The 26262-nt window shown below is 45.7% G+C and overlaps 1 protein-coding gene across 1 annotated transcript in view; it reads right to left on the bottom strand.

Annotated features, from left to right (window-relative positions):
- MAML3 (mastermind like transcriptional coactivator 3) overlaps nucleotides 1-25823 on the bottom strand; it is a 431510-nt gene extending 405687 nt beyond the window's left edge. The window contains exon 1 of the mRNA XM_022582454.3: nucleotides 24523-25823. Coding sequence (XP_022438162.2) covers nucleotides 24523-24996 — 474 coding nt within the window. The 5' untranslated portion in view covers nucleotides 24997-25823. The remainder of the gene's footprint in view (nucleotides 1-24522) is intronic.
- Between the last annotated feature and the right edge of the window lie 439 nt (nucleotides 25824-26262).

Genomic DNA, 26262 nt, shown 5'->3' with positions numbered 1-26262 from the left:
ATCTATTGTGTCATCAACCCTTTGAGCCACTGCTCTTACCAAATAAAGTCACTTCACTAAATTACAGAATCATGCCTTCATCCAGTGCTTCGCAGACAGCGTCATCAGCACATCAAGACTTAAGTGACAAGAGAGACAGCTCCTCTTCTCCCCTTTCCCTGTGCCCTGACTCTCTTTTGCCCCCTCATCTGTCCATATTCCTCTCTGGTTTGCTCCAAACTTCTCCTCCCACCTTTGATTATGGAAGCTGCATTAGAACATGTAAGAGGCAAGATCTCTTCTCCATAAAAACAGAACGCTCATCACCTCAGGAGGTACAGAAGCCAAAAATATTCATAAAGAAGGATTTAGATAAATTCATGGGTGAGAGAACTCTGGTGGTTTCTAAAAAGGGAAAGATGGAGAGGGAAGTATGGAACTCAGAGAGGAAACCTTATACCAAGGGACAGCCATGCTTGGCTCTGCAATTAATTAAGGTATATATGGAGCACCTACTCCGTCCAAAGCAATATTCTGGGCCCAGAAGACAGCAGGGAATAAAAGAGACAAAAATCCCTGCCTTTCTGGAGGTTCAAGCTCTGACCACTAGTCGTTCCTATTAGGAAGCATCTGTGCACCTCAGCAACTGGGTCTGTGGAGCAGAGGCTGACCCTAACCTTGAGGACCTGGCGCTCTTGGAAAACCCTCTTTCCGTGTGCTGTCAAAAAAGGGGCATTTTCGGGCTTCCCTGGTGGCGCAGTGGTTGGGAGTCCGCCTGCCGATGCAGGGGACGCGGGTTCGTGGCCCCGTCTGGGAAGATCCCACATGCCGCGGAGCGGCTGGGCCCATGAGCCATGGCCGCTGAGCCTGCGCGTCCGGAGCCTGTGCTCCGCAACGGGAGAGGCCACAACAGCGAGAGGCCTGCGTACCGCCCCCCCCCAAAAAAGGGAGTATTTTATACCTAATAGTTTGTGCAACTATACTTCAATAATAATAATAGTAAGGTGCACACACACAGGCTCTCACCAGGCACTGCTCCAAAGGCAGCTATGCTGGTCCTCTAGATTTGTGCTGAAGCCCAAATAAGATTTTGACTTTGGCAATCTGGTAGAGGAACAAATTGATAAAAGTAGACGGTACATTTTGAGAACAGCCATGGTTATCAGGCCACACACAGGAGCCAGGCAGCCCAGAGCTGACCCCTAGCAACCCAGAACCGGCACCCTGCCCTTAAGGTCAGGCTGAGTGGAAAAAGCCGTCAGGGAATAAATGGTGAAGAGTAGCATCTGGGTGTGGACCTTCAAGATTTCCCTTCAACCATGTTCCACAGCACAAGTAAATAGTCTTCCAAAGTCCTAAACCCATCGTTCTCCTCCTAGGACCAACAATGAGAAGTAGTTAGACACCGTTGTTAGTCACACATACGCTGGAGGAATACTGTCTGGGTTTGAATCCCTGTCCTACCACTCATTAACCTTGGGAAGTAGTCAAAACCTGGGACTCAGCAGCCTCATCTTTTAAATGGAAATCATAATTACAACAGCCTCACAGGATGGTTGTGAAAATTAAGAGAGATGATAACATGTAAAGCATTTAAAACAGTGTCTGGCATTCAGGAAATGCGAGCTGCTACTATTATTACTCTTTCCATCAATAGGATCATGGAGGCCCCCTTCCAGGTCATGGCAAATTCTGGAAGCTACGTAGTTGTTATATAAATGAATAGCTCAGAAGCCTGAGCTGTTCCATTCTGAGGTAAAACAAAAATCCAACCAAATTTCTAAACACACACAAATGCACATACACACACAATTCTTATGCATGCCTTCTTTCTCCAAGTGAGACTATTATTTTTTTTTATCCTTCTTTCTTAATAACTGCCCCCGGCCCTCTGGAAGGACAGGCTGAGACTCTGTCTGCCAGAGAGCTGAAACAAATAAAAATGAAAATGGAAACAAGAGCAGTTTTCAGGCTGATGGCCAATCAGTATAGCAACTAAAAGAGCCAAAGCATACGTGGTCATTTACAATCAACACACCCTAATATTTGTTACTATTCTAATGAATATGCAATGATGGAAAGGTCACCAGTAATAAGTCTAAGCCAGTGTTAGCTGAAGCACAGACACAAGAAATAGGTGAGAAAAAATTAACTTAGGAAAAAACCTGTCTGCAAACTTAAAACCAAGAAGGTTAAGGTTTTTGGTTTGTTTTAGGGATTTTTGTTTTGTTTTGTTTTGTTGCTTAATTGTGGCATGGGATAAGACGTTTATCAGTGTATCACAGCAATAGAATCACCCGTATAAATCCCAAGCCTAAAACAAACATTAGACTCAACCAAGTTCATTTCTTGCCCTTTTAATTTGATTGGAGTGAATTTATCTTTCACCTTGGAATTATAAAACAATATGAGTTGTTAGCAAAACAATCTGAATGTGACTTAATTCTGGAGCTTTCTCCTGGTTTTTTTCATATGCTTGTCAAAACTACTCAGACAGGGCTTCCCTGGTGGCGCAGTGGTTGAGAGTCCGCCTGCCGATGCAGGGGACACGGGTTCGTGCCCCGGTCCGGGAAGATCCCACATGCCGCGGAGTGGCTGGGCCTGTGAGCCATGGCCGCTGAGCCTGCGCGTCCGGTGCCTGTGCTCCACAACGGGAGAGGCCACGACAGTGAGAGGCCCGCGTACCGCAAAAAAAACAAAGAAAAAAAAAAAAAACTACTCAGACAGAACCAGAGAGAAAATATGCTTGCTTGCCCAAAGGAGAAGATGCAGAGGACAGAAAAATGGCTTTGTACCCAAGAATCTGCTAGATAGTGTATTCCACCTAAAAAGCTTTTTGTTATTTTTCTTGCTTTGTTGAGATGATCCAAGCGCTCTAATTTATGAAATTCTTTACTTAGAAAATGTGCTGGTAAACCTACTACAAAGTAAACATCTTAAGAACTGAAGAAACAATATCTACATTTACAGAATGTGTCTTCCTTGTTTGCATAGTTTGAGTTGTATAAATTGGCCCACTGCTCATCCTCATAATTTTATCTGCCCAAATGCATATTTCTAAAGTAAACTCAGCTAAAATACTGTAATACAGTGTTACATTGTTTGAGATAGTCTACTAGTAAGAAATTAAGAGTCTAAAAGAATCACCCTGAGGGTCACCTACACATACGTGCTACAAAGGCCTGTAAACTGAAGTTTGTACAATGACTTTCAAAAACTGATTAAGATCCCCGGGATATTATTTGGCCTTAGTAAAGCAAGGATAATGATTTGTAAATTTACAAATCATTAAGAAATGGTACAAAAAAGGACACATTGGTTTCGCTATTAGATGGCAGGTGGATATGTGCTGATTGAAAGATGAGAGAAAAATGGCTTCAACTAACTAGAAAAAAAAAGTTGGGTTTTCCAGCCACATTTTAAGACTCCAGCCCTGAAGTTTAGGTCTTATGCCATAATTAATAAGGACGTGATGAAACATCTCAGCCAATATTACAGTTCAGGTCCATTCAAGAAATAGCTTTGGGGGTTCCCTGGTGGCGCCAGTGGTTGAGTCCGCCTGCCGATGCAGGGGACACGGATTCGTGCCCCGGTCTGGGAAGATCTCACATGCCGCGGAGCGGCTGGGCCCGTGAGCCATGGCCGCTGAGCCTGCGCTCCGCAACAGGAGAGGCCACAACAGGGAGAGGCCCGCATACCGCAAAAAGAAAAAAAAGAAATAGCTTTGGAGTTCCTCCTATACAACAGACTCAATCTCTGCTTTAAAGAAGGTCGTCACACAGTGTTGGCCACTCACCCATAAAAGCTATACAGGACAAGAACCACTCATATATATGATGCTAGGAGAGCATGAGAGGGAAGGAGGGGCCCAGAGTTCTAAATAGAAAGGACCAGCAGAATTAGGAAACAATTCTTCACATCCTGCTGACTTGCCGAATTTTACACACCCTATTTCCAAGCAGGGCACGTGCACATACGCATTAAATTTATAAACTACCATCTGTTAGACAAAACCCTTCAGTCAGTTCAGTGAACGTTGAGATCTCTTTTGTTTCTGTTTCTACCTGGTGGGAACATCTAGGTAGCCTGAAAGAAGGACACAGATACTCCTAGGCTTTCAGGTAGTACCGGCATGGCTACACAAAGTTACAAAACACTTGGATTTTAGAAATATTTCCTTCCTAATGTAAAGTGTCCTTACAAATCAGTGGAATCAAACCATGAGTTTTGTGGTCCTAGGAGACTCAGTGATTTGCTCAAGGTTATATAGTTCGTTGGGGAAAAGCCTGAACTAGACCTGATTTCCCTGCTCTGCATGTAATGTTCTTTGAGCTAGAACAAACTGCACCCCAACCATGGGGTGGGAGCCAGAGACAGAAGACAGTGGGAGCATTTGTTATATTTGATAATCAGAAATTCCGTCTGTATTATACATAGAAGAGAGATTATACAGCCACCCAGAGGAAGTTACCGGCTTGGTGGGGGTTGAACCTGGGAACCCTACAGTGCAGGTCAGGAGAAAAACAAGGAAAACCCTGACAGCAGCAGACCTCCGCCGCTGAGACCAAAGGCTGGCGTGTTCACTTGCGCCCAGCACCCACCACCCAGACAGCATGGGGCAGAGCCCTCGTCAAGGGAAGGATGGGACTCCCTGGGTAAGGGGTTAGAGGGAGGAGACCCTCTCAAGAGGTGGCCTCGCTTCCCCCCCTGCAGAACCACAATCTGCGAGAAGGACCCAGTGCAGAGGCAGAAGGTGCCTGGGAATTTGTGCAGAACCAAAAAGATGTGTCAGTAGGGAACAAGCCACGAAGGAAAGTCAGAATGGGATTTCCATGAGGTTTCCCATGTATCTCCAAGACACGTGCAGAAACATTTCCTCTCACTATTTCAAAAAGCAATGAAGGGTCCACGTCCAAACGTCTCCTGGCGGTCCCTGCACCTTCTTTACCTCTTTTCCCCCCTTTCTATCTAGCTCTCTTCCCAGAGCCCCTCTCCTCCATCTCCACTGGTGGTGACAGTACGGCAAGAACATCTGCAGTCGCCCACTGCTCCCAGCACCAGGCCAGAGGCTGAGAAGCAGCAAAGGAGAAGGTTCTTTGGGTCATCTGCCTCCAGCCTCCTCTCAAGAACGAGACCTCTGGGTGTCCCCCAGTCTCCTGAATACATGAATGCTCTCTCCGATTTCTATGACATCAGAGATGTCACCACTTCCATATGCTTCTCTTAATAAGAAAGGTTCAGGACTTCCGTGGTGGTCCACTGGTTAAGACTCCGTGCTTCCACTGCAGGGGGCACCGGTTCAATCCCTGGTCAGGGAACTAAGATCCCGCATGCTGCGCGGTGCGGCCAAACACAACAACAAACAAACAAAAATCTACTTTAAAAAAAACAAAGGACCATCCTTCTAAAGGCACAGTGGTCATGAGACTGTTCAGCACTTGGGCAAAAGGGTTTTGTTCACCTACCGTAAGGAGCGGCCAAGGTGGGTTCTACGCCAGTGTAACCATCGCCCCTGGTCTCGGGCTTGTCCACACTCTGCAGCTTGTCCGTGACCTCTTAGCATCACGCATGCGTCACTAATAACAAGCTTAGGAAAGGGAAAAGGAGGAGAGCCGCATTCTCTACGAATGCCTGTGTTCCCTGGTCCTTCTCTCCCAGAAGAATAGAGTTAATCAAGCAAGAGACTCAGTAAAACTAAGAAAAAGGGACGTTCTTATTCATGTATTGACACTCGCCGCAAAGTCTGGCCTATCTCAATGCGTCCCTTTCCTTTCGCATCTACCTGGTCCCCTCATAGGACCAAAAAAAAAAAAAAAAGGAAAAACAAAGGTGACTTCCAGTTAACGATGTTCCTCACAACTGTGTAGTCAAGGGGAGGAAAAACACCCTTTCTAACTTCCTCTGGCACTAACTGAAAACTCTGGACTTTGGGGAGGCTATTAGAAAAAGGTTAAATATGAGACTCGATAATGACATACCAGGGGACTCATGTCAGGGCTGTTTGAACACCACTCAGAAGCAATTGCTGTCGAGAGCTGGCGACCACTTTAAAGAGCTCTGGAAGAGAGGCGGCGTCTGCAAGTAGGTGCCTCCGTGGTGCCCTGGGAGGAGCAGGCTAAAGACTTCTTATTTTGCACGAACATCCTTGAAAATATTCATTCTCCGTTCTTTAATTCAAAGATTACTTGATACTCATATCCGGTAATTCTTTCCCATACGTGGCATACTTTCTTGTATTGTTCTTTGTTTAATTTTCGTTTTACAAAGACATAGCTTTATATACGCACCGGTACCCTCCCCTTTCTTTCATTGCTATAGCGTTTCTGGTCCACATCTTTAGACTTCATATTTCATTTATGCTAAACAAATTTGTCAATTATTTAATATCATCCGCAAGCATTTACTTCAAAAGTCATATTGGTATAACTTAAAAATGAGTATGCAACCCTTTCCTGCCCCTAAAGCTAGATCATTCTCTCTTATAAAATTTGTAGTTTTACTCAAAGCACTTTGTACTATCAATTACAGGGTTATGAACAACCAGCCACTAACGCTACCTGATTGGCTTACCATCCCCTGGTGCTTTATAATGATAACTAGGTAGGATATAATTACACAGTCCCCAGAAGATACTTATAATTGAATCACAGGGCATTTTGTGAATGTTTGGGACAACAATTAGAGGACCACAAAGTGACAGTATTTCTAACTCTCGCCAGCTAGAATGTAAATGAAGCACCCTAAAATTCAATTATAAGAGTCCTTTAGGTATTAAATAATTATAATACGAATCACATTGGGGGGGGTCAAGTTTTTTTTTTAATTGAACTCTCCCCACAACCCCTGAAGATTTTTATTTCCTAAGTATAAAACAACACAGCTGGGTTTACAGATTCACTGTTCTTCATCCAACCGGAAAAGCTGTACCAAATGTAGAAGGTCAATAGCCTGTTTCTACTTTTGCTTTGCCACCCACTCATTTGGTGACCTAGTAAGTGAGCTGAGTCTCACTGTAGCTCTACTTATCCCATAAGCGCACTGCGTAATTAGAATATCCAATATTATTGTGCAAATATAAAATGGCCAAAAAGATATGTACAAATTTAATTCAATGGAAACAAAGATACTTCGTCTAGCCAAATGTTCACCTATTTTTTTTTTTTTTTTTTTTCGGTACGTGGGCCTCTCACTGCTGTGGCCTCTCCCGTTGCGGAGCACAGGCTCCGGACGCGCAGGCTCCGCGGCATGTGGGATCTTCCCGGACCGGGCCACGAACCCGCGTCCCCTGCATCGGCAGGCGGACTCTCAACCACTGCGCCACCAGGGAAGTCCGTTCACCTATTCTTAACACCCCAAAATGTCTTATCATTTCTTACCCTCACCTTCTTCCTCTTGTCTCCTGCTTTCCTTTCTAGCTCTTTCTTTTTCCCCTATTTGTCCCTTCCAACTTCTCTACCAGCTGCCCCTTGAGGGAGGCTGTGATAGTTGTAGCAAAACCTCCAGAGTAGCTGTGGGTAGCTCTACAGGTGCCCAGGACGAGGAAGAGGGAGAGTCAAGTGTAGGTCTTTTTTAGTCATTCTCTTCTTGCTTCCATATCTTAAAGGGAGACAAGGTTAAGACTGCTCCCCTAACTCAGGAAACTCAGGAAGGTAAAAGCCGAAATACCTCTCCCTTGACTATGACTTGTGAAAACACACCATTAAGGGAAGGTTGACAGAATGTTCACACCATCAAGGAGTTCCTACAACCAACCCAGCAAGTAAACAGCAAACAGCACCCCACTCATTCCTCGGGATGCTCTGCATCACATCCAGGGCACAGGCATCCACTCTCCCAGGCCCCGAATGCTACGGCAAGTGCCTCCCCACTTATACCAGATTTCTGGCAGATCGATTTTCCTCCATTTAGAAACATTTTTTTCAAGGCCAGTGAACACAAGTGTAAAACTAAAGGCCTGAAAAAATATCAGTTCCCCCAGAAGAGCGTTCAGATGTAATCTCTGATTAGTCATTAGTAGAACATCACAGAAATAAATAAATATACACACACATACATATGTATATTTTTTTCCCAGTAGATTCGGCCTTGGAATGACATTTGTTCACGAGAAAAAGAAATTCACTCATTCCAGCTTCAGAATACAAGCTTTATGGGTGTTCTGCAAAAAAAAAAAAAAAAATCCATAGAGATCAAGAATATGGTGACATTTGGTGCTCCTCCATCGTCGTATCCCCCCCCACCCCCCGTTTTCTCCTTTCAGCTCCTGAAATAAAAATATTCTCAGGCAGGCAGCACAATAGCACAGGCTACCGCCCTTCCTCATGGAGTGTGATTCTCTCTGAGACTCGCCTTCTGCTATGTTTGCAGGAACCACTCTCCCAGGACCGTGCGGCCCTTCTGGGTCTCCCCTTGCGCTTTGGAGTCAAGAAGAGAGGAACCAGAATGAGTGACCCTGACTCCGTAGAGGCTGGCGTCATAAAGGCTTCAAGGATGATGGCACGACTCCGGCCGACGTGGGGCACATTTGCGGGGCGGCCAAGGAGACCCCTCTGAGGAAAGTGAAGTTAATTAGTCTTTTTATGCGCACACACATGCCAGCTTCACACATTTAAAAAAAAGACCCATGCTAAGCAAAGGGCCTATTTTAGCAACGTCTTTTAAAAACTAGATAGACGGGCACACGCGCTCCCTGGGAGCAGCAACACACTAGCCCTAACATACTTGCTGGCTTTAGCCATTCTAGCCTTTAGAATGAAGAGGGAATGTGCAAAGTGCATCTGAAAAGCACTAAACACAAAACAAAACAATGGTTACTCGCGAGAAGAAGTGAGCCCCCGGTGAAGTAATGCATCCCTAATAATTCACTGGCATTCCTGCAGAAAATTTTCCTTTGGTAATGGAGCCACTGGGCTGCCATGGAGAAAAAAGATCCCAGTTTCTCCTTGTGGAACAAATGATCTGATTAGTGACCAAAGGAAGGAGGCGTGAACGCTCCCCAAGCCTGAGCTTTTCCTCGTGGCCAGAGTCAGCCACCGTACAGCACGGCTGGCCTGGAGCCAAGAGCCCTCCTGCCAAGGAGACTAGAAGTTTCTGAAGAGCCACCACAGGCCCGGTGCTGGGAGAGTCACCCAGACAAAAGCGAGCCACCGAGTTCAACAACTGGCTTGCAAGGCACCATATGCTCCGCAATATTGTTCTGCTGCAGCACGGGGGCCCGTGCGCGGGGTTCCCGCGTGCTGCACAGCTGTCAGCCCAGGAGCTGTTTTATCATTATTTTCACTGTTTTATTACTTTTCTGGGAATTCAAATCAGTGTAACCGCGCTTGATGCACCGCGTGAAAAATGGTGTCTCCCTCCCCCTCCTCCTTCAACCTAATGAATTGCCTTTTTTCATATCAAAGAGTAATGAGCACCAAACCACATAATATTTATTCATGGAACAAAAGATAGAGGAATGGAGCGGGTGGGGGAAGCAGAAGCAGCTCCCGGGTGTGGAGAGGAGAAAAGCTGCACATTTTAAAGGAGCTCCTCACACTGATCCCCAGTGAAGATTCCCTGCGCAGGGAAATGCACACCTTTCCACTCTCCCCACCCCCTCCTAGCCCACCTTCAAGCTAGTTCCGGGTCAATGCTTAGAGATCCTGCAGCTGAGAGCTGACAGTCACCTAACGGAACTCATCCCATAGACTGGACCGCGAACTGTCTCAACATTTTCTTTCTCAGTGAAACTCCCCTACAAAGCCTTCTCTCCGCTCCTATGAGCATTTAACCAGTATATCTCAGAACGTTCTACATAGATCCCTTTTTTCCATATCATCATGACCTCCACTGTGGATGAGGGCATGATTTGGCCCAGGGAGGAAGCTCTGTAGGAATAATGGCTACACGGGAGCCTCATTTGCTCATTTCTCTTACTTAGATGTTGCGAATTTTACCCCGCCCCCTTCCCTTTTTGACATAGTCAACCTCTCACACTCTGTTCCACACATTTTCTTTTTAATCCAGAAAAGAGAAAATAATGTACGATAGTCGGAATAATTTAATCCAACCAATGAAAAAGAATACATATATTATTATATTCATATATATAACTGAATCACTGAAACTAACACAACATTGTAAATTAACTATACTTCAATTTAAAAGTGGTTTAAAAAAATGCTATGCTGGGATCACTAATCATTAGAGAAATGCAAATCAAAACTACAATGAGGTATCACCTCACACCGGTCAGAATGGCCGTCATGAAAAAATCTACAAACAATAAATGCTGGAGAGGGTGTGGAGAAAAGGGAACGCTCTTGCACTGTTGGTGGGAATGTAAATTGATACAGCCACTATGGAGAACAGTATGGAGGTTCCTTAAAAAACTACAAATAGAATTACCATATGACCCAGCAATCCCACTACTGGGCATGTACCCTGAGAATACCAGAGTCATGTACCACAATGTTCATTGCAGCTCTATTTACAATAGCCAGGACATGGAAGCAACCTAAGTATCCATCGACAGATGAATGGATAAAGAAGATGTGGCACATATATACAATGGAATATTACTCAGCCGTAAAAAGAAACGAAATTGAGTTACTTGCAGTGAGGTGGATGGACCTAGAGACTGTCATACAGAGTGAAGTAAATCAGAAAGAGAAAAACAAATGCCGTATGCTAAAACATATATACGGAATCTAAAAAAAAAAAAAAACGGTTCTGAAGAACCTAGGGGCAGGACAGGAATAAAGACGTAGATGTAGAGAATGGACTTGAGGACACGGGGAGGGGGAAGGGTAAGCTGGGACAAAGTGAGAGAGTGGCATGGACTTATATATACTACTAAATGAAAAACAGATAGCTAGTGGGAAGCAGCTGCGTGGCACAGGGAGATCAGCTCGGTGCTTTGTGTCCACCTAGAGGAGTGGGATAGGGAGGGTGGGAGGGAGACGCAAGAGGGAAGAGATATGAGGATATATGTATATGTATAGCTGATTCACTTTGTTACACAGCAGAAACTAACACACCATTGTAAAGCAACTGTACTCCAATAAAGATGTTAAAAAAAATTTTATGTTGGGAATAAAAAAGTATTTTATAAACTATGAAAAATATTTAAATTCTTAAAAATCACACAATAATCCACTTCCTCTTATAACCCGGGCCACCCAGATGGTTGTGAATTTTAACACTGAAGAATTTATCTGGATAATTTCCCTCAAACCCAGTAATGGAATCCTTTGCTTAAGCAACCCTCTTGCTTCCTCCTTTTACAGTCTCAGTTCTGTAAGTCTGTCAAAGCTAATTATCTCTCTTCTCAAATTTATTGCTCTTCAGTGTATCATGAACACACAGATTACAAAAAGTTGAAGAAAACTAGTGAAGTGTGCATTACACTGTGAAGGAAAAGACAGACATAAATAATTACTCAGCATATCTACTCTCTGTTAATAGAGTAATGAAAATGGCATTAGGAAGAAAGGATGAGAATACCAAAGCCGGCCAATCCCCCTTCCCTCTTCCATATATGGTTGTCCCCGCCCCCATGAGCCAATACGAGAAACTCCAACACCATCACTTTAGGGTAGAGAGGAAAGCAAAATTCTTAGGTTGGCAGTCCTTTGACATTCCAGCCCACAGATAAACACGGAGCCTACCAAACCAGTAACACAGACAACCTGCACCTCAGCAGAGGGAACAAAGACACGATTCTCCCAGGCACACACTATCATTAAGCTCCCTTCCTTGAAACTATTGTTACATATTTCCAAGTGTTCCATCTGGAATCTCAGACCACAAACTTCAGGTTAAGAAAAAGCCCTTGAATGATTCACATCAGTCCTTTCAATCTAAGACCAGGATCAAACACTGAAGAAAAAAAAAAAAAAAAAAAGCAACAGTCCATTTGAATTTCAATAGCCGGGGTGCCAGATTTCCCAGATCCCCAAAGTACCAGTTTATCCTACTTTGCTACCCTGCAAGTTACCATGACATGGTCCAAGTTCATCGCGGGCTCCAGACCTATTCCACTCTAACATATACAACCTCCCCCAAAATTTTTTTTTGATATGGTTATCCAATGTTATGACAAACAGCTTTTTCAAACAGTCCTTCAATAGGTTCCGAGAAGTCAGCAGCATGAAATCCAAATCTCAAGTCATTGTTTCCGTGCTTCGTGGAAGAAAACGAACGTGTTTTGAACATGTTTTTAAAAATCCAATAGCAGCTGTAAACCATTTAGGAATTCCCAGTTAAACTGCAAAAGACATTTTCAACCGTTTTAGCTGCAACAACTTCTAAACTGAGAAAGCTGCTTCTTTATATAAACCACCTCTGTTTACCCAACACCAGAGGATCTCGCAGGAAAGGGCTACTGCAGGATGGTGAACAGTAAGAGAATGTTACAACCAGGGAGGTGCTGATCTGCACACACCACTGTGAGGAAATACCTGAAGTGATTAAAGATAAACACCACCTGCATACTCTGCAAAGGCAGCCACTGCTGCAGCCACATTTCTTGTCAAGGAGGCCGGGAGGAAGGACGGACTGAAATGCCACAGTGGATTAGAACTGGGGAAGAAAGGAGCCCAGAATAGAGGATGGGCGTGAGCCTAGGGGATGTATGTTTTACCCCCGCTGGGAACTCACTTAGCCATTCTGAAGCCAAAACTCAAGAACCAACCGTTAAAGCAGTTTTATTTCTTTTACTTAGTATCCAGAAAGTTTTGTCCAGCTCTGACAAACTGTCCGATTTCTTTGCATAAATGCTAACGTTAACCTCCAGATATACCTCTGAATGAATTTATGTCCATAGTTATTGAACTCTCTTCAAAACAATAGGTCTGAAACACTTCCTTTTTGTAAGATATGTTTTTTAAAAACTCCATAAATAATGAGGTAAGACTTGATTCTAAGCATTTATTACCTATTCCAAATCATCTCTGGACTCTTTCAAAGAGAAATAAGTAAATGCTTTTCAAAGGAATTAGCAATTAGAAGTATACTACAGCATAGCTGTAATCTCACCAGCCTTTGGAAAGCAGTTTTTATCTAATAACTATAATCAGATAGCTATGAAACAACTAATATTCAAAAGAGAGAAGCATTTATCTGTCTACAATCATGTAAAGGTAAAATGTTTTACTTGGGGCAAAATGCAAGGCAGCTGTCCACCTTATACATATGTGGAAGTCATCCTTCAAAGAAGACATTCTAGGGCTAGAAATGAAAGAAACAGATCCAGGAAAAATCAGAAGCAAGCACAAAAAAAGTCAGATGACACTCCTCAGAGGGACAGTAGACTAGCAAAAACTAAACTCACCGTTTAAACTTGGCTGTCAGCAGAAGAGTCAAAGGTTGAAGTTGTATTGCGTGACCAGAGCAGCAACTTGAGGAACGTCTTCGTTGATCGTACTGGCTGGCCTAGTTGCAAGATTAGGAGCAAGGTTCTTACTTTATGTGCCCAACCAACTCTTGCTATGTAAGCTACTGAAGCAGAAGCTACCCAGCTGTCTTTAAACTGAAGCCCCCTCCCCTAAAGGCTGCACTGGGCACACAGCTGCATTTGCTTAGCAGGCCAAAGGGGTTTTTCCCACTAAGATGCTATGCAGTGCAGCTAAGTGGCAGAAAATGGCTGCCGCTACTCAGTATCTGGGTCATCAGTCGAAGCAGAGCGTTTGGTTTATTGGAATCACTTGGGAGAGAATGACCTCTGAAGTTGACACCAATCATCTACATCTCCACCCTCGGTTTACTTCTGTCGTTCACATCACTGCCACCTACCTTTTGTACAAGTTTCCAGGTCCTCCTGTCGCTTGACGAAGGTAAAACATGAGACGGTGGTAAAGGAGACGAGGAAAGAGGGACACATGAGGCCAGAGGTATGTGAGGCCGAGAGACAGCAAAGGGGGGGATCCTCGTTAGAAAACAGCAGGGCCAGCCGAGGTAGCACTACCACGGATCTTCACGTGGGCTCCTGTTCAAACCGATCTTAAAACCTAAAGGAAGTTCAAATAGGTGAGGATTGCTCCTTGGGAGGTCATGGTTAGTTAGAGAAGGCAGCTGCTCACTCAGCCTTTTCAAGAGAAAACTCTTCAGTCAGGTGAAGGCAGAATAATGTTGTAGAGCGTAAAGACAAAAAAAAAATGTAAAGAGCGTAGATCCTAGAGCCAAACTCCTCCGGCTCCGTAAAAATATAGACTATAGTTCTTAGTATCTCGCGGTAGGGCTGCTTCCAGGCCAGAGGTAAATCAAAATGACCAAGAAGCCTGAAGGAGGGCGGTCTCGAGACCACTTCAGCACCTGTGTGTAATGAAAACTGATAGGACTCACTGTGGAAACAAACGCTGTAAGGCAACTGTGGAGGCAAGTCCATTTGGATGCATTTTCTACAGCTGGCCAGGTCAGCAGGTTGTTATTACCGTGTTACACAGATGACTGGATTAGTCAGGGTAACTGAACCTGTAGGAAGTGGCAACTCACGGACCTGGGATTTTTATGACCACTCAAAGGCACACCCGCTGCCACCCCAGGTACTGTATCACCAATGGATACACATTTGACACTAAAGCCATGCAGGCCTGGGGAACACAAAGCTCAGGAAAGGTAAAGAGAACTACAAACTTGTTCAAGACAGTGAGTTTCCCACTTTCACAGCATGAACAGGAGCTGTTAACTAGACTCCTACTCACTTGGTCATTGGGACCAGATGAAAAGAAAGTCATTGGTGTAAGACGTGTGGCCAGATATACAGCCTTTAAAAATTCACAGTGTTCACGCAGACTGCAAAGACACACACCGGTTGCTAGAGTTGATACTTTTTTTTTTAAGCCATATTTTTCAGGAGACACAATGATCATTTGCCCTAAAATAGGTTGTAATAAGATTCGAGGCCTATGTTAAAACAATATTAGATTAAGAGATTTTTTTGGCCAACTTCTTCTGTTTATACATATTACATATACGGAAAAAAGTCCAAATCTGTGCTACAGAAATGCTCACATATACAAGGATATACGGATAAGGATGTTCATTGCAATTAAGTAAGGCTTAATTGGCAGAAAATGAGGAACTACCAGAGTCTCTCGAAATAAGGGATCATTCAATAAATTATGGAATGTTTTATTATGGAATGCTATATAACAGTTTAAAAAATGAGTTGAAGATCTATGTGGATTGAATTGGACAGGTCTCCAAAATATATTATGTGGAAAAAGTAAATCTCAGAACCACATTTATAATATGATTCCATTCAAGTAGGAAAAAACTAACGTGTGGTGTGTGGTGATGTACACTTATAGTATATATGTGAGCAAAAAGAAGAAGGTCTGGAGAGATTCTAAACCGTGATAACTTCTGGGGGCAGAGGGGAGACACTGAGGAAGAGGAATCAAGTCACTTAATCTACTCATTTTCATTGAGCAATTTATTCCACAAATATTTGGAGTTCCTCCCATGTAGAGGTAGGTCTTTTTTTGTTGTTGCTTTTTTATTTTCTGGCCGCGCCACGTGGCTTGTGGGAACTTAGTTCCCTGACCAGGGATCGAACTCCGGCACTGGACCTCCAGGGAATTCCCAGTTAGATCTTTTTCTATCATGAGGGTATAAAGAGGATTAAAGAGACAAAAGCCCTATCCTCTTTTCACTGGTATTTTATTTTTATATTGTTTTAAAGTTTTATAATTTAAAAAAGATGTCATCTATTCTCCAATATTTCAGCTAATTGAACAACTTTTGCTGGCGCATTTTCGCTCATCAACACAGCCCATTTCATCTGTGAACAGCTTCCATTTTCATATAATTGTTTTTTTAATATATTAAACCAAACCTTACTCCTAATAACCGCCAACCACTGATTCTAACTTTATCCCCTTGAGGCCATAAAGAGCACATCTAATCCTTTTTTCACATGACAGCCCTTCAAATATTTTAAGAAAGCAATCATATCATCCCTGAAATCAGACTAAACACCGCGAGGTCTCCCAACTGTTCTTCATGTGACATGGTTTCAAGTCCCTGCACCTTTCTGCTTGTTTCTTTCCAAATGCTCCCTCTCTTTGTCTAATTTCCTCTAAAAGCTTGATGTCAAGCGGTGATTATGGTGCTACAAGTGTTACCTAGTCCAGAAAAAGGAAAGAAAGATGATCACCAGCCTCGTTTTTAACAACCATCCTTTAATCTTATTCTCCACCACACCAACTAACCCTCTCCCCTCCACAAACTGATTTTATTTGAAAGACAGTGAAATAAATGTTGCTTTAGAAAGCAATGCAAGAAAGCTATAGAAAGCTTGCAAGAAGATACAAAGCATTTAGTATCCTTGGGATTTTCCTAAATGTTGGGTTATTAATGACTTCCATTAACACGTTCTCATAAAACCATAAAGACCATTTTATACAGCTAATCGGAAACATGAATGATGCTCTGCTGTGAGTCCAACCAGAGCAAGGACCCTGGTTCACTACTGTATCCCCAATGCCTAGAAATAGTGTCCAATATGTAGCAGTTGCTCAAGCCCTTACCATGAGACCTTGGCTTATGCCTTAGTGAAATAAGCCCCAAATCACTCTAAGTCTACACCTGGGTGGGAGGCAAGCAAATGAGCGATAGGACAGTAATTCATAAAAATAAGCCTAGCCTTTGTGTAGCACCATCAAGTCTTTGGGACTCTTAACATATATTAATTCATTTGAGCCGAACAATCGCTCCGGGAGGTAAAAAGAATGACTACTGTTCACCTTCCCAGCATGAAGTGAAAAGCCAGACTGTCCCATGGCCAGAGCTGAGATGCAACAGGGCGGCCGGCGCTTTGACTTCTTCCCAGGGACTCTCTACCTCCCAGCAGCATCCCCACCCCTCTCCACCCAGTTAAGTAGTAAGAGTGTTTTTGAAAAGCTGTAAGGAAAGCCACACTCTGTACTTTCAACATTCTAGGGGAGCTCCTCGTTTAAGGCAGGGTTTCTCAAAAGCAGCAACATTGGTATTTTGGACAGGGTGACTCTTTGTTGTGGGTGCACTGTAGGATGTTTAACAGCATCCCCTGGCTTCTACCCACTAGACAGCAGTAGCACCCCTCCAGTTGTGACAACTGAAAAATGTGTCCCAACCTTGCCAAATGTTCAGGGCGGGGGCAAAATCTCCACCGATTGAGAATTTCTGACTTAAAGGAATCCTATGGTAAATCCATTTAAGTGGCAGAAGTAGTCATTTAAAGGAGCATGGAAATCTTTTAGGAAGTGATTTTTTCCAGATATTGCAATACAAACAACAATGCCATTAGCTCTGAAAAATACATATTTGAGTTTTAGTAAGGTCTGCAGGTTCAGAATAGACTACTAAAAGCACATGTTATCGCCATAAACTCCTAAGGCGCCAGGATACTATCTGTTTACCCCAAATGAGCAAAACCAATCACCTCTTTTGCCACCCATTCCGGGAGATGCCTCCAAAATCCTCACCCCCTCTTGCCTCTCTTAACCTTACCACTAGAGCTCCTAAAGTCCTTTACTGGGTACCAGTCCCTTTAGATTCACTCTCAATCACTGAGTTACTTTCAGCATCTAACAAACAATCAAAGAAAGAAAAATAACCCACCACTGTGAGAGTGAAGGGCACTAGTAGAGCTTGTCTTAGAGCTGTGCAATCCTTTTGAGTCACAGTTACGACCCAGTTGAATCTGCACAAATAGACTCAGCACTTCAGCCTTTTCTTTTGAAGGGAAAGAAGCCCCGGCCCTGCCATGGGTTTTCTTGCGAGAGGGAAGGAAAGAAATGATACAGTAATGTATCCTAAAAATCGTCTTCGCACACATAAGCACAAGTGAAATGTGTTGAGGACTGAGAGTCCATAACGTGAAACATTACAAAACCAGATTCTACCCAACAGAATGGAGACTTCAGGAGTTAGAAATTCTGGAGGTTGTTAGTTTAAATAGCTCGCTCAAGTTTTCTATGGTTGTTAAGCCATTGCTTAAGGTGGATAAATGTTAGTTATTCTTACTTTAAAAGATTCTACTTCAGCATAAAGGTCATTCCAACCAATGGAAGGTCCAATATAATTAAAAGAGGTGTCTAAATTATTCTTAGGAAATCACTTTCCTTATGTCAGAGGAAGTACTGAAGGCCTTTTGAGATTTTTATTAAATTCCCCCAAGAACAGAATGCACAGCTTGCCATAAAAAAATAAAAAAGCACTGAGCCATAGTAGTAATGGCTTTTTCTATGCATGTGTGTATGGTGGCCCTAAGGGAACACCGTGTTTCTTTCCCAAATGGAGTTGCTTATCCACAGCTCAAAAGCCCCTCAACTGTTTAACAGATGGAATAGCCAGGTATACTTTTAAAACAAAGTGTGCGCCTTCTCTGATCCACGGAATAGAACCCTATGATCTTTAAGTATTCATTATACGGCAGACCCTCAACTCCATTTTCTGAGTGATTTTATCCAGTCTTATTCCTTTAGTTCTTTAAACTTTGTCAGATTTAAACAACAAGAAAAGGTTGGGGTTTTTTTTCCTAAGTTTTTGGTGATAGCTGATTTTCCAAAAGCTCCATTTCCATCTCACAAACATGAATAGTGAATTTTTGAATGTGTCTGTCTGAAAAGCACGCTGTATTTTTTAAATGAAAATTTGATTTGGGGGATCCAATAACTTTGGCGCAGACATCTGTAAATCAGCTTCTTTTGCAACGTCAAATTAGTTTGAAACAACATGAAAGTAAGCATACTATTTTACTGAAAATGTCACAGGAAAGGGGAATAACTCAGCCAGAAACTGTTGAGAAGTCACTGACATCAAATCTAATGCTGATTAAAAAACAAACACCTGTTAGTCCCTTAAACCTAGCTTAAACAATACTGAAAATCTAAAAAGAACATACTACACTGTCAAAGTCTTGGATGCAAGAGTGTGATTTAGCTTTTTCACTTCCATGAAGCACTACGGACTATGTACCAGAATCATTGAATGAATGAATGACATTTAAAAATCCAGTCTATTCTCTATGATTTTCACTGATGAAGAATAAATGGTATACTGAATCAAACCCATAATTATTCCAAAATAATTGGTATCTTATCCAACTGTTTCATTAGTTATAGAGGAGGAAGCACCAAAATTAAATTTCTCTTCTTATTGCTTCTTCCCACTCTTTGGTAAAAGTGCTAAAGATCAGTGAAGAGACCAAAAGGTTGGCAGCAGGAGGCGGAAAGAAAAACAAGGTAAACAGCTGGATCTGAAAACTCAATAATCAGCCTCTGAATAATAGAGTGAAAAATGCAAAGCTATTTGGGAGAATCAAAAGGCAGATATTATGAAAATCTTGGGACTGAGTTTTAAATATGTTCCTTTTTATGAGACTTTGATGTCTGATTTATTTCACAGTTCTCTATGATGGGTAATGTGGAAAGAGATGACAGAATTTAGCCATCTTAAGCTCAAGAATGTAGTACAGAAGTGTTAATTAATACACATGGAGCACTGATTGCAAGGAAAACTCTGTAAGCGACACTAAATAAACCCTAAGTACTTCAGACATATCCAAGAACTACAACGTAGTGTGCAGAATGGCTTATCATACTAGATTCCTCCTATAGCAGCAGCACGGATGAGAAAGAGGGAGAGATTCCCCCATTCTTATCTCAACCAAATGGAAAAACCTTGTCAGGAAACCTTTTTAACAACAGTTGGCTATATTGGTCTCAGAGAGGTATTTAGAAAATAACTCTATGTAACTCCATTTTAAGGTTTAAAATCCTCATCCTTCTTACAGAAATGTCAGTACACCTTGTCCGGGGACTGTTCATTTTCCTCATATCAAGTGGCAGAAAACCTCCAAAGATTCTAAAGCTTGCCCTTATGATTCTAATGCAACTGGATAGAAAGTATCAAACATGCCATCTGCCTGAAAACTCAGCATTCCCTGGGAAAGGAACTCAGCCTGAAGAGCATTTTGTAGATCATGATGAATGATTAACTAACTATGCCTGTACTTTTCTGATCGTTGGCTGCCCATTACTAAATAAAATGTACCACAACTAAAGTACATACATAACACAATTAAACATGTATTGTAGCGCTTTTTTTGTTCAATGCTTCTTGAGAATTAAAAGACAAACACTTGTTAAGCACAGGGAGATGAAATTTCAAAAAGTTTTTCACAAACTTAAGGCACACCCTGTGTGGGCTATGGAAGGTTTTTCAAGGGACACTATCAATCCTATCACCCAGGAAAGCAGAACAGGATAAGCCAAAGAAAAGGTTCATAGGAAAGATTTAGAAATGGTTTCACATTACAAGCTTGCCAAAAAACCTAGATACAAAGCCAGTAATTTACCTTCAACAGGATAAGAAATGGGAAACCGGATTCATTTATATGGAGTTTTAGCCCTGGACTAGTATGCTGACATTTCCTGGATCTCTTCCAGGAGTAGATGGGAACATTTTGGATAGGTTGCAGTTTTCTCTAATACTCAGCGTTTAATATGCTTATTATCAAATGAATTTTATGTGATAAACTCTTCAGAGCAGGAATCACATGGATCTATACAGCCTTTAAGCTGTGTATAAATTAAGCACACTCTGAAAGTTATGATGGCGCTATGAAGTAGAAAGGTTATCAAAACGCGGAATTTATCCAGGTCAAGTAAGACTACCACCATTTTGAAATTCTGAAGACTGCATTGTCATGCTTTTTGGTATGCCTGAATGATTACACCTTTGTCAAGCCACTCTGTCTTTGGCTTGAGAATGAAGCTGTCAGTTGGAATTTATCTTAAAATTTTAACCAGGACTTCAGGTTTAAGTACAGAAAATGAACAATGTCTCATTCTGCTACCACAAATTAAAACTATTTTAGGAGAAGACACCTTTTCAACGAGATTCTCTAATAGGTGAAATCAATAGTTCTCACCAACAACTCCTTTGGAGGGGAGGAGGGAGAGACCCTTCTGAATAAAGAAAGTGTGTGCGGGGAGAGTCATTTGACTACATGTCCAGAAACTACCTTTCACCTGAAGTAATGTAGCTTCCAACCCAGGCCTGGGCTATCCACTCTCTAACAGGGCTATTATGGACCCACACAAAACTGAGGCCCCTCCCAGCAGCCTGAAGCCAAAGGAAGATTTCCATTTCACCTCACCCACCCTGCTTCGGGTTTGCTTGTTTGCTTTTCATGCCTATGCTTGTAAATGTATAAGAAAACAAATCAAAAGAGGTAAAGCCTTGATTAGACTGCCTTCTTAATCCAAGCCAAGCAGAAAGAGAACTAATCAATATTTAGTACTTTGGACATACTGGCCCTCAGAAGGTAAACAATAGCAATAAAACAGAAAAGAATCCTATTCATCTTTATTTTTATCATCACCATCATTATTATTTGCCTCTGGTTGATTATGGCTTTCCTTTAGGGGTTTCCAAATAGCTCAATCTGAGAACTAATTATAATTGCTCTGTGCCCCGCCCCCCTCCCAGAGCCCAACTAAAATCCAGCAGCTAATTCAAAAAAAGGAAGATTAACGTGGTTTTCTGCAACCTGTTCTCAAGATTTTATCTCACACACAGGCTAAGTTAAAATACTCTTTCATTTCAGGGGCCAATGTACTATTTTAAACTATTTTTAAAGGAAAAATAACTTGTAGAGGAGGACGTTAACTTTTTTCCTTTCTTTTTTGTGGTACCTAGAATTCACATGCAACTCTTTGCTTAAGGTTTAAGGCTGTTTATTTTCATTACACTCATCACACATACTTGGACCACTTATATCAATGGGAGAGATGCATATGTGAAATACAGTTAAAGGTGGAACATACTCCTGTACATCGGTATAATCGATACGCTAAATTATTGTCACAAAATTGATAGAAAAATGTAATTTTCAGGCAATCATTTTTCAAGTCTGTTAACTTGCTGAACTGGGATTCACCATGAAATTTACTGCTTCGGTCTCATCCACTCAAGTAAGCACTATCTTTTTGCATTTTCAAAAGTAAGCTCTGGCTTGGGTTTGCTACCTCTTTCCAGGTAACTTCAGGACCCTGGGTTTGCTCCCACCTGCGGGTGTATCATAACCCAGGCGCGCGCACCCGGATTGCCCCCACTACCTCCCAGGGCAGACATGGCACCCTCGAGAGAACACAACCCAAACGCTAAAACTTTCCGGCCGCAAACTCTACTGCTGTCGCCCGCGATCAAAAGCGACCGGGCACCGGCTTTTTGTTCCAGCGCTGCTCAGCTGGCGAGGTAACGCCACAACAGTCCTCCATCCCCAAAGGTCGGGAGAGAGGCCGTGGGACTGAGATTTTTGAGCCTCCCGAAAAGCCCATTCCTACGCAATCCGAGCGTGTGGGGCGTACAAACACAGGAAAAGAGGGCGTGGAGCAGGCAACGACGATATTCTCAGCGCCTTTCAAATACTACTTGTCTCAGGTTCACGAAGTGAGTCTCCCCATCGGTGGCGGAGCGCGAAGGGGGGGCGGGGAATGGGAGACGGCGCGGACCCGGAGAGAAATAGGTACCAGCAGGGCATGCGAGATACAGTCAAGATGCAGGTCCGACCCCGCCTCCGTGTACAATCAGAAAAGCTACAGTGTGTCAGTGGTTTTCGGCTTCCTGTTTGTAAAGCGAGAACCTCCCTCCCTGACTCTATGACCGTCGTTCTCCCTCCCCACCGAGTCCGCCTCTTCTTCGCGCTCCGGGCTAGCTCGGAGGCGGGGGGCGGGGTGGGGGGGGAGCGCGGGCCCGCGGGGGGGGGGGGCGGCCGCGGGGGAGGGGCAGGGCCTCGGGGCGCAGCGCCCCTCCCAGCCGAGCGGCCTCCGGGGCCAGCCGGGCCGCGAGGCGGACAAAGCGCGTCCCGCTCCCTCCCCCACGGCCGCGTTCCAGAAGGGAGGGGGAAGGCGGGCTCGAGGAAGGTGGGAGGAGGAAAAGGAGTACGAGGGGGGCGAGGAAGGGGAGGAGGGAAGGTGCTGCCGGCGGGACTGGGCAGGATCGCGCCGAGGAGGGAGGGGAGGGAGGAGGGGCTGGGCGGCCTCGGAGAGCAGGGAGGAGGGAAGGATTCTTGAAGCCCAAGATAAACAAATTGTTCCTCTTCACGTGCGGGGTGGGGGGAGGTGGGGAGGGTGGGGAGTGAGCGCAGCGGCCTCTCCTCTTCCCCTCCCCCAAGCCGGCTCTTTGTCACGGAACGCCCAGCGAAAGCCCGCGCCCGCACCCGCACCACCTCCGACGCCGACGACCCCCAGACCGGGGACGTGCGCGAGTTATAAGCCGCACAACGAGAGGGCCTCCCGCGCCGCCGATCGAGGTGCGGTCTGCAGGGGAAACGCGAGAAGGCGCGCGGCCCCGCTACGCTCCCGGATTCCCACTGCCCGCCCCACTCCGCACACGCGCGCAGCCCAAATCCGGGCCGTGCGGCGGCGGAGGGGGCTGCAGACACCTTTCTCAAGCTTCCGGCTCCCCCCCCCACGAAAGGAAAGCAAAAGAACCGGAGAGTGGAGATAGGAGAAAGGATTCTACCCTCAGGGTTAGGGGGTGGGAACTGCCCCTTCCTCCCGGAGAAGTTAAGCCATTGGCTGCTCCTCCTACCTCCAACCCACCCACCCAGCCATTTAAGCCTCTTTCACCTCCCCGCTACCTTCCACTCCTCCGGGCTTATCAGACTGGCCCGGAAAGTTGGCGGGGAGCGGGGCGGGAGAGCAGCGGAGAAAGCTGTGTGCAAGCAAGTTTAAGAGGAGGAGGGGAGAGAATCCCCGGCGAAGTTGCGTGGCGGGGACTCTCCGCGCAAGCCCAGGGCGTCGCTGTCCCCTCCAGCCCCGGCGAGTGCCGCGACCCTCGGAGCCGCTCCACCTGCCGGGCCGGCCCGGGGTCTCGAGCTGCGAGGGAGCGCATTCGCGCCCGCATCCGCGCGCGCTCTCGTGGACGCGCGCGCGCACAGCCACCTTCGCTTGCTTCTCACCCACCTCAAAGTTCATTCACAAAACTCTCAGACTTTCTCAGCCCAAAGAGGGTGAGCTGGGGAGAGGAGGCGAGAGCATCTCCCTTCCTCCCCCTCCACCTCCCCCCAGGTTCGAGGGCCTGGTGCCCGCCCAGAATCTGCGACAGGATCCATTTCTCCCTGCACTCGGCGGACGTGCTGAGAGGGGTGGGCGAAGGGGGACCGGTCTGGGGAGCCCAGGCGGCCAGGCGAGGGGTGGGGTGGGGAGCGGTGAAGAGGAGGAGCGAGGTTTCAACTCTGGGTTCACTCTTTCAAATCGGTATCTAAGAAAGGGAGAGGGGGGTAAAACTTTTCCAGGGCCTCACTCCGACGCTCCTCCAGGCTCCCTCCGCCCCTCGCAGTCGTGACTGGCTTCTCCCCCTCTCGCCCCCTCTTCCCCAAATCTGACAACCCTGACAGATGAACAGGTAGCGGCGACGGCAGCTTTTACCTCACAAAAGTTGACGTTAACCCTTCGGCTTCAGCCCACTTCGCCCGCCGTGCAAATCAGATCCCCGTGCCCCCCGTGTAAGAAGCTCCACGCCGCCCCCCACGCGCGCGCCCCGTGCCCGCTGCCAGCGCGCCCTCACCATGATCAGCGTGTGGTTCCTCTGCTCCGCCGAGGCAGCCTCCGCATCTTGCTGGGGTTTGCTCTGGTGCTGTTGCTTGCCCGTGCCGGCGCCCGATTTCTTGGCCCTCTGCTCCAGGGTCCTCTGGTAGAGGCTCACGGTGTCCCGGCGCTCCAGCTCCAGCTGCGCCACCTGAGCCTGCTGGTACCTGTTCTCGCAGTTGACGTGGTGCCGCCGGCAGCCCTCGATGCGCTGGCGGAGCCGCTCCACCACCGTGCTGTGCTTGGGGACGGCCGCCGAGCCGCCGCCGGGGCCCCCGGAGCCGCCGCCGCCGCCGCAGCCGGCAGCCGGGTGATTGCTAGTCGGAGCAGCGGGAGTACTATTGGGAGTATTATTCACACCGATCCCGGCCCCGCCGAGGCTGCTGTTCAGGCTACTGTTGATGCAAATACTACTGCCATTCGCGGCAGCAGCGGGGGCTGCGAAATCCCCCATCCTGCTCCCCGGGCACACTATTTTGGAAGAACTTTTTTTATCCACCCCCTATCAGCCTCCTCCTTGGGTCCAAGGATTAAAATAGTTTAAGTGGAACGCGGGGGAGACGCAAGCACATGGATGGAAACAGCGATCCCGACCGGGCGAAAAAAAGGGGGAGAGATTTTGGGGTGGTTTTTTTTTGTTTGTTTCCTTTTTTTAAACTGTAAAGCTCGAGGGGAAAAAAGGGGGGGTGTTATCAGAATACCATCAGACACCTATCAACAAAAAGAATCACAACAAACTGAGCCAGCAGCAAATCGGGTTGCAACTCAAGGGAAGATCCGTTCTTCGCCTGCCTTCTTTTTATAATCCATTATTTTCTAATAAATTCCAGGAGATTTCCGGTGGTTGGCAAGCATTTTCTCCCTACGTACCGAAAAACACACCCCATGTACACACACAAGCATATGCCTCCAGTGCGGACACGCGCGACACACACTCACTCCACACCGCATCGGAAAACGGCAAGCTTGCTTATTGCATTTTCCTTCCACAAAAAAAGTTTTGGTGTTTATGCCGCCCCGTGTTCTCAAAGTACTTTGGCTGCTCAGTTGCATTTCACAGGAACCTAGATATCGAATCCTCGGGCTGGGGGAAGTAAACACATGGACAGTCCGAGGCGACTGCAAAAGTAGATCGGTGAAGTCCTTTGCAAAACGCCGCGCGGAGAGCAGCCCCTAACGCTCGGCTGGGCTGCCGCTGCCGCCGCTGCTCCTGCCACCATCACAATGATCAACTGCTCGCCGCCGCCGCCGCCGCCGCCTCCTCCTCCTCTCGCTCCTCCACCTCCTCCTCCTCCTCCATGCCAGCGGAGTGATATCAGGACGCGCGAGCTCAGTAAACACGGCAGCGGCGGCGGCTGGAGGCCGTGAGACAAGCCCGGGGACACGGCGGAAAACCCGGCGCGGACTCTCCGCCGGCAGGAGCGGGCGCGGCGCGCACCGGCACCCGGCTCCCGCCTCCCTCTGCTCGTCCTCCCCGCCCCTCCCACGCCCCCAACCTCACTGCCACCCGGACTGGGAAACCGGCGCTGCCAGAAAAGAGAAAAAGAAAGATTCTGGGGGATCTCGGGAATGAATCAACTTTTGACGCGCGCGCGCGCGCGTGTGTGTGCGCGCGCGCGACTGTGTATATGTGTGTATGTGTGTGCGCGCGGACGACCGTGGGGACGCGCCTGGCTGGATTTAATTTCCTTATTCCAAACGAGGTATCAAGTGATCCAAA

This window comes from Delphinapterus leucas, chromosome 5 (genome assembly GCF_059928025.1).
Source record: "Delphinapterus leucas isolate spDelLeu-1000000601 "Yukka" chromosome 5, BTC_Dleu_Yukka2, whole genome shotgun sequence".
NCBI classification, from domain to species: Eukaryota; Metazoa; Chordata; class Mammalia; order Artiodactyla; family Monodontidae; genus Delphinapterus; species Delphinapterus leucas.
This window is presented reverse-complemented; position numbering and strand designations above follow the sequence as displayed.